The 18,910-nt window shown below is 37.7% G+C and overlaps 2 protein-coding genes across 2 annotated transcripts in view; both read left to right on the plus strand.

Annotated features, from left to right (window-relative positions):
* The window catches only part of LOC135710353 (uncharacterized), a 444,976-nt gene that overhangs the window by 24,013 nt on the left and 402,053 nt on the right, over nt 1-18,910 (plus strand). The gene's annotated exons all lie outside the window — the stretch shown is intronic.
* On the plus strand, nt 715-1,376 carry LOC135710381 (uncharacterized). Its single transcript, XM_065232946.1, has 2 exons — nt 715-1,140; nt 1,200-1,376. The coding sequence occupies exons 1-2, from the start codon at nt 715-717 to the stop codon at nt 1,374-1,376; spliced, it is 603 nt and encodes a 200-aa protein (XP_065089018.1).

The following is an 18,910-nucleotide window of genomic DNA, read 5'->3' on the forward strand; positions in this document are numbered from 1 at the left end:
CATCAGAAATGACGGGATCGATTTCTAATTCGCTCAAGGATATTTAGTATCAATGTGCTTGTGACACGCTACGAATTAAAATTGTTATTCACCTAGAAAGCTCTCAGCTTACAACTGTCGAAGTGCTCAAAGCATGCTAAGTGAAAAACAGGTTCAACAGTCTAGTTGGGATGTAAGCCAAAATAATGCAGAATATATTTATCTCTAATAGTATCTGAGCTAACGTCTTTTTTTTCCTTGATTTGTTTTCCGTGCTGAGTACTAATGCTACCGACGCCAGGGAGGCAGCTCCCACACCTGCACCCTACCTATCGACCCATCAACTCATGACCCGGGGACCAACGGCTTTACGGCGTCATCAGAGATGATATATGCCTCAGAAAATCCCGGTGGCGCCGGCTGGGATTGAACCCAGGCCTGCGCTGTGGTGAGAGGTAATCATGCTTACCACTACACCACCGGCGCCGCTTGGTAACGTCGTTGTAGGAATGAAATATCTTGTTGCGTGCATCTCGCTCATGCTGCAATCAAAACACCACACCTGATGAACATAACGATAAAAAAACATGCCAGCTTGAAATGCTTTTTTAAACAAACGTTTTCGTAGATAACCAGTTACGTTCTAACAGTCTCTTGGTGCATCAGCTCTTTTTGAATCATAAGTATCTAAAATCTATTTGTTGCATAATCGAATCAACATTTTAAACGACTACGATGCTCTTCGTGCTGACACTTATCGTTTGCGTGGCGTTGAGCTCTGTAAGCACCACAACATCTTGGTACAGTGGATTCCTCGACTATCGGCCTTTCACCGTTCGCACGACCAAGTTTCTGTGCACTGGGCAACCCTACAAATACTCGAGAGTCGATAAGTGCAGCATAAAACTTTACCGAAATGGATCCTCGTCCCTTTCCTTCCGAGGTACTGTTTTGAAACCATTCAAACCCGTTTACGGAACCATAAAAATATGGTACAAAAGCAACGTCAACGTATGGAGGCCCATGCTGGGTATTGACGATAGAGGCGACATTTGTGAATTTTTCAACAAAAATGATCAACAGTTAAACCCAATGCATAGACTTTACCGGCGTTCTTTGTCATTGATGTTTCCAAATTCTACGTTCCAGTGTCCATATCAGGTTAGATTTCAAAATTTTAGATATTGTTTACATTGAGTACAACTAATTTGTCATTGCAGGGAACTTTTGAGTTCAAAGACTTCATTTTCACCGATTCAATGTTTCCACCCTTCGTACCGGTGGGAAGCTATCGCAACGACATGACGATACTAACGGCCAACAACGTAACCGTGTTTGCATTTGCATTCTACGGAACAGTCCGCGCGAAAGGAGCAGTCGATTTGAGCATGGGGTAGTTGGAAATGCCTAGAGTTCATTTTTTAACTTTGCGTTTTATGTTGGTTTCCAAATTGTTTAACAACAACAGTAACATTATTTTAACGTACGTGGCAAAAAATCACCATAATATTTAAAGCTTTAACAAATGTCATACAGCTCCTTTGACGTCTCAATAGTGGCTCCCTGTAAACTAGCTCGCGTTGCCAATCTCTTCAAAGTTCCTGGGATGCCAACTACTTTTGCGATGGATTACAAAGTAGTTGGCATCCCGAAATCGCTTTTGTGGAAACTCAGGTTTCTAATAATAAATCAGTTTTTTATATTGCGACACCGCATTATCGGAGAAGTACGAAATTTTGGACAACTGTGGATTTTAGATGCTGCATGAAATGGCGCTGAATGGTGTTGTGTTGTGCTCTAGTGTATCGTGTGTTTATGACACAGTTCAATGGTACAACTTTATTCTCGTGTACTGTGTAGACAACTCCTTGTACACTAACTTGAAAACCATAAGAATAGTTTTGAGAGAAATCTGCCACAACAACGACTTCACCTTCACGTAAGTTATCACGAGTGAATTTGTAAAACTCGGCTTGTTTCACTGCGGTATAATCGTGCTTTCGAACTGCTGGGATTGCATCAATAAAACAGTCTACAAACGGTTTAACCTCTGAGATCACAGTTTCCAAAGAACATTGCTCTGATCTCCACAATGCTACCATAGAGGTTACTCTCTAGGTTACTCTAAGATTAGAAGGCCCCGAAATAACGTGCTCAACTTTTTGGCTCAGCACTGGTACCATAGAGGTAACTCTAAGACCACTGGGTCCCGAAGAAAATCATTATTATTTTTGGCTCACTCAGTACCAGAACAACGGTCCCAAGCAGTCCCAAGCTATTTCACTCATCCCTGCATGTTGTGCATGAATCCACACACCCCTGATGTTATCTGTCAAACTTTCATAGCGAATCAAAACAAACATAGTGTAGTAATAGAATTTCAACTAGAATAGGGTACGTTAATCGTTTGCTTGGGACCAATAGGCTAGTCAAGTAGTGAGCCAATTTAAAATCGTTAGTTTCGTATTGATTGTTGATGCTACTGTCATTCAGGTATGACCAAATCATAGCATGTATTTGGTTCATATCGGCACATGATGAAGCCTTACACTGATTTAGAAAACACGACTCGGTTGAGGGATTGCGTGTGTGAGTGAATAGTTCGATTTGATCAAACTTTGCTCCTGTAAACTTGAGTCGAGAAATTCTCGTGAATATCACACATGCATACGCTGCTCGCGCCAAAACACATTCTGGCGGCCGATGTTCGGTGAATTTTGTGAAACCGATCTTCTGATCAGGAAATTTTTCCTTTGCAAGAACCGAACGCTTGTATCTCCCTCAGGCACGGTTTTGTACTCTTTTGACGTAGGATTACGTCTTTTTGGACTATACTAGAATGCAAATAAAAAAAGTGTAACGAAATAGATTGAATGTAAAAGGACATTGGGCAAAAATGTTTGGAGACTGGTCCAAGAATATACATCAATGACTGATATCTCATGCGAAAGGTATCATTGAGACAAGAAAAAGTTGGTACGAGGTCAAACAAAATTTACCGTGGGAGAAAAAAGTTACTGAAGGTGTATTGTTGGTAATTGGCCATTTTCGCTCATTTTGCTATTTAATCATCTTTTTCTTTTTGCATGTGATGTGTGTGTGTGTGTGTTTGTGTGTTTTTTTCTATCCTTTAGCATCCCGGCACTCCCTTAGAGTTACAAGCTCGCTGATCTCACAAACGCTTGTAGGTAAACACGACTAATCTCTTTAATTGGGTCTCTCGGGGTTCTCAATAAAGAAATCTGGCTATAGCGCCTACTAAGTCAGATTAACGCTACGTATCAACGGAATGCAACAAGTACATTAGTATGAGTAGCCAAATAATGAGTATTGAATAAAAGTATCCGAATTGATGATTGTTAGAGAATGCTATAAACAATGTAATAACAAGGATCCAATAGCACCGGAAAATAATAACAGGGATCATGTGACCTCAGATTCCCGTATATGCTTACCATTATCATACACCATTGTTCGATGCTTTGAATAAGGGAACAACGACCTATGTGAAAATAAATTCACTCCATGGCCTCTTTTACATAATTATTCTCTCATTTGTGGATCTCGCTCTTTTTTTCTGATTTGCTATCAGTTCAGGTAACATTTCGACGAAGCTCGAGTAGTGTATCCTATCTAAACCAAATTCACTAGGATTTATTGCCAGCTACATTTTGATTTCCGGAATTCGTTAACTTTATTCATATCTCGGTATGTTGTGTTATTTTTTTCAGTTTTTCATGTAAGTAAAATTCTTAGGAGTAATATCAACTATCTTTAAGGTATTTATTTGTTCTGCAGATGCTTCGTTGAGCATTCGCTTAGAATAAATTCAACTGATTTCCCGTGCAACACAGAAATCATATTTTGCCTACTTTGTAACTGTTCGGTACTTCGAAGATGTCTTCGTCTGTTAACTAGAGATTTCTTCGAATTACATCCTGATGTGGCCGTTTTTATTGCTGATGCAGTTGCACCAACGGTAGTACATCCGTTTATATTTTCAGCATAAGTGTCTTAATAAGCATAAGACTTTTTTTTTAGTTTTATGGATTAAGTGTTATAGAAAAAGTATTTGGTCCTTATTACGGGTGTCATTTCACGAGGGAAATGAAGGAAAGTGACGAATTCCCATCCACGATGAAGTGATTCCTGGGCAAATTGAATAAGAAATCGCATCACCGTGAGTGACAAATTATGATTTCACTTCGTTTTCACCGTGATAAGGGCTTTTGTTTTGACCATGAAATGAATGCACACTGATCAGGGTTGTTAATAGATAACTCTATAACGTCTTTTTGTATACGTCTGCAATGGAAAATTCGCATAGCAGGCGTTTACGATAAGACATTATCTGTTTTTTTTTTATTGACAACCCTTACAACCCTCACACAAACCAGATTTTTGCATTTATATTGTCGCTAGAGGTGGAAACCGTTAAAGATAACGTCGCATCTAGTGCGAACTATCGCGCATAATTTAACGAATATAGCGCACTAGATGCGACGTTATGTTTAACGTACATAACGAGAGTAACATCGATTGTCGCGAGTGGGTCATTTCGGTTTTTAAGTCTAATGACAGTTAATATAATGCAAGACGTAGTTACTATATCTGTTGAATTGTTAACCTTTTCATTCATAGATTATTTTTAATAACAAGGAATATCTCTGTCATGCTTACTAGGTCAGAGCTAATCGTAATGCTCGTGCTGGAAATGAACAGCTTAATACCGTGGGATTCCTCGGCGGCAGCAAATACATCTAATCGCTGTTTTTTTACTAACTGCCACAACGGAACAATATGTCGTATTCCGTCTGGAATCAAGAAGTTTTTGCTAATCCACCATTACTACTACGTTCCACAAAATTCCAGAGTGTGCCAGGAGCATTTACGAGGAAACGAATGGGAAGAATTATTGGATTCTCTCAACCTAATCCACGATTTCAACGGCACCCATACAAAAGAAATGTTTGATAGTTTGCAGCAAAATGCATTAGATTTCGAAAGCTTGTTGGAAATGGACAATAATGAACTGTATTATTTAGTAGGATTTCAAAGACAACAGTTCGAACAAATTCTTACAAACAGATGTGACACTCCAGGTACGGCTTTGGGAATATATCTTGTAAAGTTGCGTAGTGGTGCATCAAACTAAAATCTAAGTGCATTGTTTAAAATGAGACGACGGACACTTGAACGACTACGCAACAAAGCCAGATAATGTTTATTACTGCAATTTGTACCCAGGCATTTAGGATTTGATCATATTGACCGAGAAAGCGTGGTGAGAAGAAATCTCATGATCCCAGACGCAATACACGGAAACATGGATGTTTCACTGAAAATATGAAAAGCAATCGTCATCTGCGATGGCACGTACGTATATATTCAAAAAATCAGTAACTTTTCTTTCCAGCGAAAGCCGTACAGCCTTCATTAATAAGATAATCTATTAAAACCCTTTCTAATCGTTTGCTGTGATGGATACATAATTGAAGCAAATGGTCCTTATGTAGCTACAACGTCAGATGCAACAATTTTGAAAAATATTAAGTATATTTTGTAAGTATATTAAGTATAAGTTCTGAATTTTTATCTTAGGCTAGGTGATGTTTTTATTTTGGACAGAGGATCTCGGCTATGAAAGATCTGAGTTTATTCGGCTATGAAGCAGTGATGCCACATTCCAAAAGCCGGAATCAAGACCAACCGACAACGGATCAGGCCAATCGGTTGGTTACCATCCGTCGATGGGTAATTGAGGTAGTTAACGAACTATTCAAGCGAGATTTCAAGTTGTTCCGTCAAGGTTATTTCAATATCACATTAGATCATAGTAATGGTCGCAGTGATGAATATACCCAACACGGAAAAAAGTTATTTCAATGTGGCTATGTGGCATATGTTTGAAGATTTCAGAGTGGCAGCAACCCTCATAAATGCGTTCCACCCACCTGTTGCGAACAACGCACGGGCTCCCAACTTTCTTGATAAAACAGGTTGTCTTTATTTTTGTCATATTATTTAAAAACATTGAATTATTCATATTACTTTAGTTTTAATAGCGTTTTCAGATTGATAGAGTGACATGTGAGACATCATTTTTTTTTCAATATGAGCATGAGCATGATTGACCGCCCGCGGTTGCTACTCTGTTATTGCCAGACCAGCTGTAATTACACAGAGAATCAATAGACGATGCTTGGGACTAGCAATCATCCTCAATGTTTAAAAACTGGTGATCTCAAATTAGGCAATACCAGCGCCAGCCGCGCCTGAACGCAGGTCAAGAAAGGAATGGGTAGGAATGTGTTGACGTGACACTCGCTTTGGTGGAAGCCGAGGAGTCCTCTGCACTTCCACGAGGAATCACAGGGATGTTGGGTAAGAGGGTTGGGTTTGCAGCAGGGTTCGTTTTGGTAAACGATAAGCTGAATTGATGTCCTAACGATCGTATAACGCGAAGGAGCTTGGGATTTAACCCACGGTCTTCTGCTCAGTAAGCAAAAACGTTTGCTACTAGGAAAACGAGCTCCTTTTTAATCATCGAGTTACTGTTATTACCATGTAGTCATATTAACAAATAAAACGATTGACGAATCTTGATGTGGATGGGCTTGAGATTAGACTCAAGATGTTCTGCTGAGTAAGCAAAAACGGTTGCTCTAAGGCCACCGAGCCCCTCATATCACATCATACCGTTACTCAAGTTGTTATAACTATTCAAACCCGGCACCGACGACAACGAAAGGTTTAGCAAAATACACGATAAACAAGCGATCTTACCATACATTTTTAATATGAAAGGACATCATTTTTTTTTTTCAATATACATAAAAAAAAAACTAAAACTGCTCAAAATTGTTTAGAATAAACGGGATAACTTTTTTCTCCCACGATAAAAAATGTTGACCCCATACCAACTTTTTCTTGTCTTAATGAGACCTTTCAAATGAGATATATGTCATTCGTGTACATCACAGGACCGGATTTGCCCAATCTCCTTTGTTTGGTATACAGATAATAGTTGTTTATCAATGGTTAACTATAGAAATTGATCATAGTTTTTAGCCGAAATCAACCAATCACGTGCACGCTCGCTATAACTATCGAAAGAACAGAGAGACGAGCGGGTACCACTTAATGTCATTTATTTTTCTTCACTTTTTCTATTCGTCTTGGTGCGTCTTGGAACGCTAATCTAAATTTTTAAGTAAGGGAAACGTAGCAAATTTGACGCAATCATCGATTGACTACCGAGTGCTAAATACGGGTGTATGTTGCGTTGTACACTGAAAATGAAACTAACTGAGAAAGTGAATCACTTTTACGCAGCTATGCCAAACTGCTACTCATTCGGACGGAAAATTTCTAAGGTAAGAGTAGGTAATGCAAGGTAGGTAGGTAATGTAGGTCACTCTGAGCACCTACGCTTTTAGAAATTTCTCCATACGAATGAGTAAAAGCACAAACGAAGTGACAGACGGAGCGGCTCGAAAACTTTGGTGACTAACCTGCTATTGCAATTTTTCAGTGTACCACATGGCAACACCACTACTACTGGATTGTACCACATGGCAACACTACTACTAGATTGAACTAGCATTTTCACCAAATGTACTAGAATGTTTTGGTTCTATCTCTTTCACTCTACTCAAAACTGAAATGCATAAAAAAATTACAAAATCATACGCACTCTTTGCACACTGTCAAAGAATCATTGTACACAAAATCAACTTTGTTCAAATCAAAACAAAAAAACTAACCCATCTGGTGGATGATGGCACAAGCTTCCAAGAAAATTCTATTACAGTGAACCACATTATTTAAATGGATTTCTTCGCCAGTTAGTCGTCTGTCACTTCGTTTGTGGTAAAAGTGACTCACTCTCTAGATAAAATTCGTTTTCAAAGTAACTTGTCATCTCGGCTAGAAAAAAAAAGAGATTCAGATGCATCACCCAGAATAATTTAATCTATTTAAATGTTTAACTTACCATATTAAATTTTCCCACAAAAGTAAGATCTATAATAATCTGAAGTAACAAGCGCCATATTATTTACAACTGTGTGTTGTGTATTGCCCATTGGATGCCCAACAAACAATTTTAGCTGCAGACTAGCTTATGCAGGCAAAAATTAGCTGTATAAGCCAATTTTTAGCTGTACAAGCTAATCTGCAGCTAAAATTGTTAGTTGGGTGGTCAAGCTCAGTATGCATCAAATTCATTGTCAAAAGGTAAACATTATAACGGAATTTAAAAAAAATCAACCAACACATTCAAAGCTCTTCATAAAGGGATTCCGTTAAGAGGTTCGACAAATTTAAAGGATTGATCATGGCTTCCAAGCTTTTAGAACCTAATAGATACATATCACTACACGGGAAAAAATCCGATCTCCGAAATGAGAAAAATGACTCATGATTTCATGAACAAAGCGTATTTTCATGTTATGAAAATACACCATGAATAATATTCATGATATCATGAGCAACTTTTGCGTAACGCAGCAAACATTCCCAAAATCATGAATCATCCGATTTCAAATCATGATCTCAAATTCATGGGTTTAACTTTTACCAAAAAAAAAATGTAAAAAGAATATAATAAAGCATCAGACTGGATTCGAACCAAGAACCTTGAGATTATTAAACCCATTCTTTGACCACTAGACTATCAGTACTTGTATAAGACGGAAGACAAAAGGCGTATAAGAGATACCTATGTAGTGCGGTTTATGAACACGGTTTGCCAAGTACGTGTAACGCTTGTAGCGGCCTTGATTCCACTGCATTATGAAATCATGAATTTCCATGACGAAATCATGAATCATTGTTATGATTTCATGGGATGGCAAGTTTTTCCATTTCATGATTTCTTATTCATGAAAATGGAATCGGATTTGTTTTCGTGTAAAGAAATCCATCGTAGGTTTAAGAAAAGACATAGCATTTCTTAAGAAATGCCGAAAATTAAATCTAACACCTATCAGTCATAAGATTAGGATCAAGACACCAACTCCCTTAAAAGTAGTTAGTAAGATGGAGTCAGTATTTATAAAAGCGAGCATTCAGAGTCTCTACTCAAAGTTGGAAACAAAGTCGTTGGAATGTTATTCCCTGCATTTGAAATTGGCCAAAGAATTCACAATTGAATTTCCACTGTTTTTGACTAAAGTAAAAGTATTGGAGGACTGCAAGGAAAAAAAGGAAAAGAAAGTTACATAACAACAAACTGAGGTCACTACAATACTATTTGAATTACACAACATAGCAGAGAGACCAGAAATCACACAGTTCAGTTAACACAGCTGTGGTCGAAGGTTTTGTGGTAAATCGCTCGACGCAGCAGTTCTCAGAAGAACAATTGACACTTCTCAACAAGGGATTAGGATATGCGATCTCCTCAAAACCTGACGTGCAAGAGGCCATCGTTGACATGAAGACTGCAATCACTCACACACTTCCTATTCAATTACACGAGACTTGCCAAGAATATTATTTCAGAGACAATACAAAACGGAAAGGGACATTCACTTAGTGAAACCGAAAAAGAGGAAATTCGAATTATCAAAGAACTAAAAACAAAGCCGGTATTCTATACAAAAGCGGAAAAAGGTGATGCAGTAGTGATTTTGGACAAAGAGGACTATGACAACCGGATGACGGAAAAAAAAAATACTAGTGGCCCATACAGACAGTTGAGGATTGACCCCTCTCATCTATGGTTTAACATTGAAAGAGTGCAAGGCGTTTATTGGCAACACTACGAATCAATTGAAAGTTTCAAACCCTATTCTACCTAGGTGTGAAAATCCGCCGATATTAACGACACACGACAAAATGACCTTTCACCAACTGTCAGGAAATGTGTATGAAAAGTCACGACCTACCTAGTTATTATCCATCTCGTACTACTGTGTTACCTGACTTATAACGACTATACGTTATATACGAGTACCCCGAATACAGCGTATGACTAGTCTAATTTTGCATAGCATTTGCAATGTAAAATTAGACGAACTATACGTTGTATTCGGGGTACTCGTATACAACGTATATTCGTTATAAGTCAGGTAACACAGTAGGATCAAAGGTTTACCAAAGATTCACAAGCCAGGAAACGAAATGAGGCAGATTATCTCGGCTGAAGGATCCCCCACTCATAAGCTTGCCAAATGGCTAGTAAAGGAATTTCAAAATATGCCTAAACCCTTTACCACTCGCTCAGTTAACAGCACACAGGAATTTGCAAATCAACTTCAGGCATCAGATGAAGTCATGGTTTCATTTGATGTCACAGCACTTTTTCCGAGTGCACCAGTAAAGGAAGCCATCAGCCTTTTAGAGGACTGGCTTCTAAAGTTCGGTCATGTCTCAAGCCTACTCGTCTTTGTATGGAGGAAAATTATTTCATTTTCAGAGGAAATTTGTATAAACAAACTAAAGGCGCTCCTATGGGCAATCCGCTTTCTCCATTTTTATGTGAATTGTTCATGGCTAACCTAGAAAATACTCTGGAGGATAGGAATATATAGTTTATATAGTTGATAAGGTTAACATCATTGGGGCTTCATCCAGCCTGTTGATGTAAAACAACAATAAACAATAAACAATTTGTTGCCCAAGTGGTGACATTTTTAGCATTGTCAAAAGGGAAGATTTATCAAAAACTTTGGAGGCCATAAGCAACGTTCACAAGGACATCAAATTTACTCACAAAGAAGAGAGAGACGGCAAACTCCCCTTCGTAGATCTTCTCATCATCAGGGAAACGTCTTCGTTCACAGTAAAAAAAGTTGTTGAATATTACATCCAAACAGCTGCACAGAGGTCATTCCGCTGGTGGTGTAATATTACGTTGTACGATGTACATCGATTTTGCGAAAAAAATTATATCTATTGATGTAATATTGGGGGAGGTTGTTCATTGAAACTTCCGGTCCGCTTCGTAGCATAGTGCTTGCTAAGAGGTGCCAGGTGGTAACCCACTGATTACCTGACGATCGGCCAAATTTGGATGACGTCTGCATTGAATTGTCTCACATTGTAATATTCCGCCGCTGAGCTGAGCGGAATGGAGACAAGGAAAGCATTTGGTACAGGACCAAGTCTCTCCCGGCTGGCGCCAAAACAATGAACCTGGAAGCAACTCGATCAAGTTGTCATGGGGCACGAAATGATCGTGTTGCATGGCTTGAGGCTGTCGCTTACGAGGAAGGGGGGGGGGGGGAGGGGTTGGTGCTAATGTTTAATTTGTTTTTGTATAATTTCAGGTGTTAAGGTGGTTCACTGCCTCTGGATAGTGGGTTTGACGGTGGTTCAGCAAGAATAATATTGAGACATACGGGAATGCAACAAACGTGTCAAATTAACTGCATTGGTAACGAAAACACAGAGGACTGATGTCACACACTAAGGTGATGGTAATAAGGTCGGTGATAATATGACATTTACACAAAAGCGGAGATCAAATCAGATTGGTCAAAGTACCAAAATTCGAAACATCGATTAAAACGTGGAATCTGTGCAGCACCAGTGGAGAACACTCAAAAGCTGCAGGTCTCATCAACCGCTGCCTGCGGTATATAACTTGTGGCTGGTGGCCTCACAAATGGATCTCAGATGTAAATGTCATCAGAAGCCGATAGCAATAGAAACGAAGTCTGCAGGCAAGCGTTTGATTATGAATTAAATCCGCCAGAGCATCGCAGCAAAGGCAAATACTAAGGCGGCGGAGCGTCAACAAGGAAATTAAGCAAGCCGATAGGAATTTGACCTGGGCCCAGGTCAAGCAGCTGCCCAGAATGGAAGTCTTTCACGTTGGCCCTGTGCACCTCTGGAGGTTCCCAGGCATTTGAGTACGACGACGATGGACGTTGCCCCTTGGAACGGAATGAAAGCGAACAAACCTGATGTTGCACAACAAGCCGGCGGGGAGCTTTTTTTTTTTTTTGGGAAAACAACAAAATCCTCTATCTCTCTTCTTTATTCTTTCAATCTCTTACTATCCCCTAATCGGACGCTAGTGGGACCAAAAAGCGAAAGTAAAGTCGTTATGCTATACGGTCTAGCATAGGCCACGACTAAATTTCCGTAGGTTCATGCCTGGCTTAAGTGCAGATCGGTAGGCAGCAGCCTGCCAGGGTGTGAACTGAGCAATAACAATAACAATAACAAAATTACATCTATTGATGTAATATTGTATCTGCTTTTTGCTATTACATCATTATTTCATACATCAACTTGAATAACATTGATCGATATTACATTTTTTTGCTGTGTTCAATTTCGAAATCTACACGGTTAGAAAAAAGTACCCAAAATTAAGTTCTTTTCACTCATCTCGGCACTACAGTGCAGGAACCCACAAGTAGGTAAAGCGGGTCAAAGTAATTTTCATTTACTTGTGTGCAGTTCGTACGGAATTTTCCACTAGCATTTTAACCAAATGTAAGTTAGTTGTACCCAACAGTAGGTAAATATGATTATACCCAACGTTGGGTTCCCACACTTTACTATTACTACCCCTGTTGGGTGGTTTTGCTCCTCCGTTTTTGACAACATTAGAAGGAGAAAAGGAGACAAACTAGTCAAAAGTAGGTAAAAGTGAACTAGCCGTTGGGTACTTTTTTTTTACCGTGTATAGGAAACCAACAAAAACAAAGAGAGTAATACCAACAATCAATGCAATCAATACGAAACTAACGATTTTAATTTGGCTCACTACTTGACTAGCCTATTGGTCCCAAGCAAATCGACTAACGTACCCCATTTTAGCATAAATTCCAGTACTACACACTGTTTGTTTTGATTTGCTATGAAAGTTTGACAGATAAATGAAGGGTTAGTTGATTTTCCTATGTTTCGAGGGGTGAATCGATTAGCTTGGGACCGAAGAGAGCTGAGCCAAAAATTTGAGCACGTTATTTCAGGACCTTCTAGTCTTAGAGCTATCTCTATGGTAATACCAAGCAAACCATTCCTATCAACACAAAATGGCCGCTTTTCACCACATGGTTCACAGGATGCAAACTCTTCCTCTAAGCGATACAGGCAAATCAAAGGAAATAGCTCAAATTTTTGAAATCGCTAGACTTAATGCAAACTCTTCCTCTAAGCGATACAGGCAAATCAAAGGAAATAGCTCAAATTTTTGAAATCGCTAGACTTAATGGGTATCAAGAAAAAAACAATTCAGGCAGTAATCGATAAAAGAACAAGCGACTATTTTAGGCGTACTTTGCATACAACTCTTTCATCAGTAACTGAGAGTTTAAAACGATTTCGAAATTTAGAAGTTTTGGCCTAGATTTAGTATTCAGTAGCAGGACAAATCAGCTGAAGTCACTGTTAGTATCAACAAAAGATTCAATAAATGTCTTAGGGAAAGCCGGAGTCTACAAAATCTCTTGTCCAGATTGCAATAAAATCTACATTGGTCAGACGAAAAGGACTTTGGAAACAAGGTTTAAGGAACACATCGCAGAGGTAAAAAAGGCTAACAAAGAGATGGATAAAGGACTTCATTATGAATTTAAATCCAAGATTGCAGAACATATCGTTATAAAGGGCCACAATTTGACAAAGGATAACATTAATATCCTGCGGATTCTTCAGTGGTGTTGAGTACTTGGCACTGATGATGCCTGCAAGCAGTAGACGAAATACGCGTATCTGTCAAAAGATAAGCAATTATAACGGAATTTAAAGGAAATAAACCAACACACTCAAAGCTCTTCAAATTCTATGTTTTACCTTGGCAGCACGACCAGAAAGCAGGTTTCTGTCTACAGTGCAGTTATTTGGAAGGACAAGACCTATTAGCTGATTGGCCTCTCAGTTAAGAATTCACTCACCATGCAGCGAGAGTTTCCAAATGAAATGATTTAAAAGGCTTGCTTATGCAGTCTACTCATTCGCTGAGTGACCTACGCTTTTATACATTTCTCCATAGGTAAAAGAGACTCACTCTCTGAGTTAGTTTCATTTTAAGTGTTTCTGACTAGATAGGATGTTGCTGTCTTTAGTAAACTTATTTTGATGGATAGGTCTATTGTATAATTGACAGTTCAGATCAAAATTATCATATCTGTCGGCGATTATGTATCATGCATCAAAGAAGGTTGCTGTCTTTGTAAAAGTTGTTCAGATGAATACAACAAATTCCGAATTTATTGGAATTATGCGTCACACTTGGGTGAAAAACAAGCTTGCTTGATTATCACTTTATTTATTTCAGAAAATCAGTACATTGCGCGCATTGAGTGATCAGATGACAGCCCTGCATACACAAAGTGTTGTAAGCATCTCGTTGCTAAATTCGATTTTTGCGAAAAAAAAAATGTATAAATAGCTATTTGAGAATTATGAAATCATTTGATGCTATAATAATATTTTGTACTTGTAATGCTGCGGATACACTTGTATAACAAAGAATGAACATGAGAATTATTTGTATAACAAATTATTAGAAAATCCTTAAACTAAACAAGTGTGAACATAGATGTGCTCATAATTTATTATACAAATAATGCTCATGCTTATAGTTTGTCATACAAGTGTATCCGCGGCATAAGATACAAGAAGGGGTTGAAAAGAATGTGGGTTGTTTTTAGCTACAAACTATCAATTTCGCTTTCAGAGTGCCATAACATTAGTGAGCGCTCACTATGAGTGACAGTAGAAATTAGAAAAGAAAAAAAAATCCTTACGTCGTTACTGAACGCATTCTATTTTTTTTTTGTTAATTACTTTATTTGTACAGGCTCAATCGAATAAACTTTACAGAGCCAAGTTATCATTTTCTTTATACATTATAAATGTCTTAAATCTAAAATTAAAGGATTGGAACCGATTACTCGCGGTCTTCTCGAGGTTAGTGGATGACAATTGTTTGGATCGGGAGAGGGAAAAGGAGATTTGGAATATGATTTATGATTAAAAAATTTCACTATTTCTAAAACATATACTTAATCCTATCGACGTTATATCAACTCTGTAATTATACAATTATTACAGAAACAAATCTACAAAAAAAAACACACACACACACATACAAAACACAAACTAAACACAAGGTTAATCAAACTTACAATCTATGGTTAATATTCTTCAAGAAAACATATATGAGTTGCATAAACTCCAGATCGCGTCTAGCCAAAATATCCCGAACACATTAGGTTATCTACCTCGAGCCCGAAGGGAATCGTACAACTCGGATCTGACTCCACGGTGCTCAGCACATGACCAAATAATGTGATCTGCGTCCTGGTAACCTTGTCCACATTCACAGAGATTACTGTCCCCCAGCCCAACACGGAACAATTTGAACGGATTCTAGTTGAAATCCTTTTATAATTTGTAAATTCTTACTCTTTTTCCCCCTTGAAGGAATGGAAAGTTTACTGAGTGGTGCCCGTGCCATCAATCTTTTCGAAATTAGATTTTCATTAAATTCTAATTAGATTTCCCAGAGGTCGATAAGATCATCATCAGAAGAAAATCCGCAATGGAAATGTTCCTACTTTCGGATGCAAACATAAAAATGACCAACGGAAACTGGCGGTGGTGATATTATACTTAGGGAAAGTAAAACGAATTTGATATTTTTTTTTCATGAAACGTTTAGTTTTCCCAAATTTTTTGACTCCAACAAATATTCATTATACAAGTCTCTTTTAGCATCTGGAAGGTTTCGCCACGCTACCAAAACCTTTTATATTTTTGACCACTTGTTACTTGAATACTGCTTCCGTTCCATTATTCAATCTATTGTGAGCAGAAGTTTCTTTTTCTTTTTCTTTTCTTTTTTGTTGGGACTTGTTTAATAAACTGAACCGTAAGCTTAATTTTGTTGAACAATATTCTGACTGTGTTGTATATTCTTGAACATTAAACAGTTTGGAACTCTTCGGATTGCGAACATACTTTGTTCTTTGGAAATATGTTTGGAATCCGCAGAGCTGGACAGGTGTGTGTGTGTGCAGAAAATTAATAAGATGCATTTATTGCTAATTTTTTGTTTTTTTGTTTTATTTGCGAGAATATTGGAATGACTCGGTTTATCACTTGTTGGTTTTTTTTTATCGTGGTAGGGAAAATGTTATGACTGATTTTGTAAGTGAAATACGCTATGAGAGAAGTTTTCTGTACTTTCAGTTAAAATGCAAAGATTTATAAGATATTTTATCAATTAAATTTTAGGTACTATAACTGGTGACTGGTGTGGACTGTCATGTCATTTTCAATTTCGTTATCCTAGGTTTGCCAATGTTTAAATGTTGAAATACTTTCTGGATTTTTTTTATTTAATCTAATGACTTTCGTGAATTTCCTGATTTCATTCAATATATGAGCATTATCCATTTGCTTCTCAAAAGTGCAGAAAACCAGACATAATCAAAACTAGCTATTTATCTCGTGAAATTATTTGCATTAATATAATTAGAAACTTGAACTGCTAACTGATATAATTCATATATTGGGAACTTATTGAACTAAGAAAATACCACAAAAATACCTAAGCAAAACATCAAACTTTAGTGAGTGTAAATCGTGTTTTATAGTATCGTGAAAAAAGTTAACAGAGAGTAAATTCCCTAAGATCTAAATGAGTAATTTCCCTAGATCCACATTGAATATAGAAACTAACTAAGAATATGACTTGTCCACTAAATGGGATTATTTCTACCACGCACAAGTGTGTCTGCTTTAGAAGCAAAATCCTAATCGAATGGCTATAAGAAACGTTACCGAAGAGCAACATTTTAGGAATATCTTAGTGTGTGTTTGTGTGTATTGTTCTGACAATTCCGATAAGTCTCAATCGTTCCAATTTTGCTTTTTAAAAGGATGAATAGGTATATAACTACGCTACTGTTTTACAGAAGTTAGAATCTTGCTTTGATTCTGGCAATCCGCTGACGACGAGCATGCCAGATTGTTCAAGGAATGTTTTGCTATTATAATAATCCCCAACTCTTGAGGGGTCTGATTTCCTGTGTGTGCATTGATGTGTTTGTGTGGGTGAACTTCTTCGTTAAATGATAATCCTTGTTGTGGAAGCACGGATGAAGGTCGATTAGAAGCGGATCGGCTTTCTAGTTTGATGGTTATTTTTTGTCGTTAGTCCATGCTTCCTCCATTTTACGGATTTGTGAGTGGGCCTTGATGTTGATGATGATGGAGAAAAATTGAATCCGACCACAAATCTCTCTTTGGTTTTTACTCGCTTTTCGCTGCTGTTTAGTTTGTTTGGTCCGTGGAAAGATGTTTGAACTAGAAATGTTAACCGTGTGGAGTGTTGTGTGTGTGCTTTGATGGGGTGTCTTCTTTCTCAGGATATCGATTTTTATAACGCGAAAAACGCGGTGCTAATTTGCTCCATCGCCTACTCGTTCTCAGAAGTGCTCGAGCGTAAATGGATTATTCTAATTAGATTGTTTCGAGAAGTTTGTTTTGATTACGATTCATTGAAACTTCGTAGGTACCCTTTTCATCGTTTACTTGAGTGCCAATTATTTGACTTGTCAGAAAACTTTTCCCCTACCTTTGGAGCTGTTGTACAAATTCTTCAGTGCATTTAACGACTAGGTGCATGTTATTCTTAGAAATCTGAGCGAAGGTTGAACAGTAATTAAATGCTATCGTTATGAAGTTACGTAATAAGGAATACCTAAGAAACACATAAATTTACTAATTAAACGGCAGTAACGGTGAGTGATCTGTGCCTGCGAAACTAAGGAGTTGTATTATACCGTTTTCGTTGTTTGCGGTGTAGTCAGGACAGCCCAGAGTAACTTTTTACCCTTCTTAAAAAACGACTTTCGATCCGAAGCCCGGATAACCAAGTTTCCTACACCAATCGACTCAGCTAGACGATATTGGAACATCTCTGTCTATATGTATGAGTGTAATGAAATAAATTTAGGTGTGTTTCTCGACAACCACTGAAAGCTAGTACCCGACAATTACCCGAACACTAGTGCCGCCTACTGAGAGAATTCTAAACTAAACTGTTCACCATCTCCACCCTGAACAAAATTGCAAAACCACTGAAATACAGCAGCGGTTCACAAACCTATGTCGACTGCGACCCACGTTGAGAAATTCCATAAGCTTACCACCCACCAATATTGAATACAGATGCTGTAAGACCAAAATGACCTTAATAGCTCCAAAATAGCTTTGAATCGCCAAAATCCGCCTTCAAATCAGAGACAGCATCCATGTCTCTCACGCTTAACGTCACGAGTTCAAATCTCATCCCTGGACAATTCGCTATTGAACAAAACCCGAGTAGAAGGTGATATCAAATTGCACTATTACAATTGGGGAACAGAACATCAAAATTTACTTTTAGTTTGGTAACATAAAAAAATAATATCATAAAATCTATGGGACCATAACGTAGCAATAGCAAAGTCAGTTGTTGGCATATGTAAATAATAACAAAAATCATACCAAATTAATATCACATTTTGCTATATTATCTATAATGGGTATGTTGTTTGGATAAAAAAAAAATAATGACATAATTGTAGCTTATTCCGCTATTAGATCAAAATTAGCTCTTGAATTCATGCTACCAAAATATCATAACAACAGAAAATTATGCTTTGATAACAGAATGAGTTATTAACTTATTATAGCACACAACTTACCAATAACATAATAATATATTGATAGTAAAATTAGTTATTATTTTGCTCTTGTTTTGCTATTCCTTTCTACTCGGGAATTCTGTTAAAGTGACTATGATACAAACAAAAATTGAAAGTTTTGTTGCCTTTAACCTAAAAACAGAATGTCATTGAAACTGCTTAACAACTTTAAAATATCCATTAAATGCCAATCAAGATAAAACAGTTAAATTTGCGTTAAATCGACAAGTCAGTTAAACAACGGCCTCAAATCTGCGAACTGATCT

This window comes from Ochlerotatus camptorhynchus, unplaced genomic scaffold (assembly GCF_037179485.1).
Source record: "Ochlerotatus camptorhynchus isolate MF236.1 unplaced genomic scaffold, CSIRO-AGI_Acam_v1.1 ptg000379l, whole genome shotgun sequence".
Lineage (NCBI taxonomy): Eukaryota > Metazoa > Arthropoda > Insecta > Diptera > Culicidae > Ochlerotatus > Ochlerotatus camptorhynchus.

What these genes read in the sequence shown, in the direction of transcription:
- LOC135710381 (XM_065232946.1), top strand. Translation starts at nt 715, where the DNA reads ATGCTCTTCGTGCTGACACTTATCGTTTGCGTGGCGTTGAGCTCTGTA. An exon ending in CGTTCCAGTGTCCATATCAG is followed by an intron (nt 1,141 to 1,199) that starts GTTAGATTTCAA and finishes TTGTCATTGCAG; the next exon opens with GGAACTTTTGAGTTCAAAGA.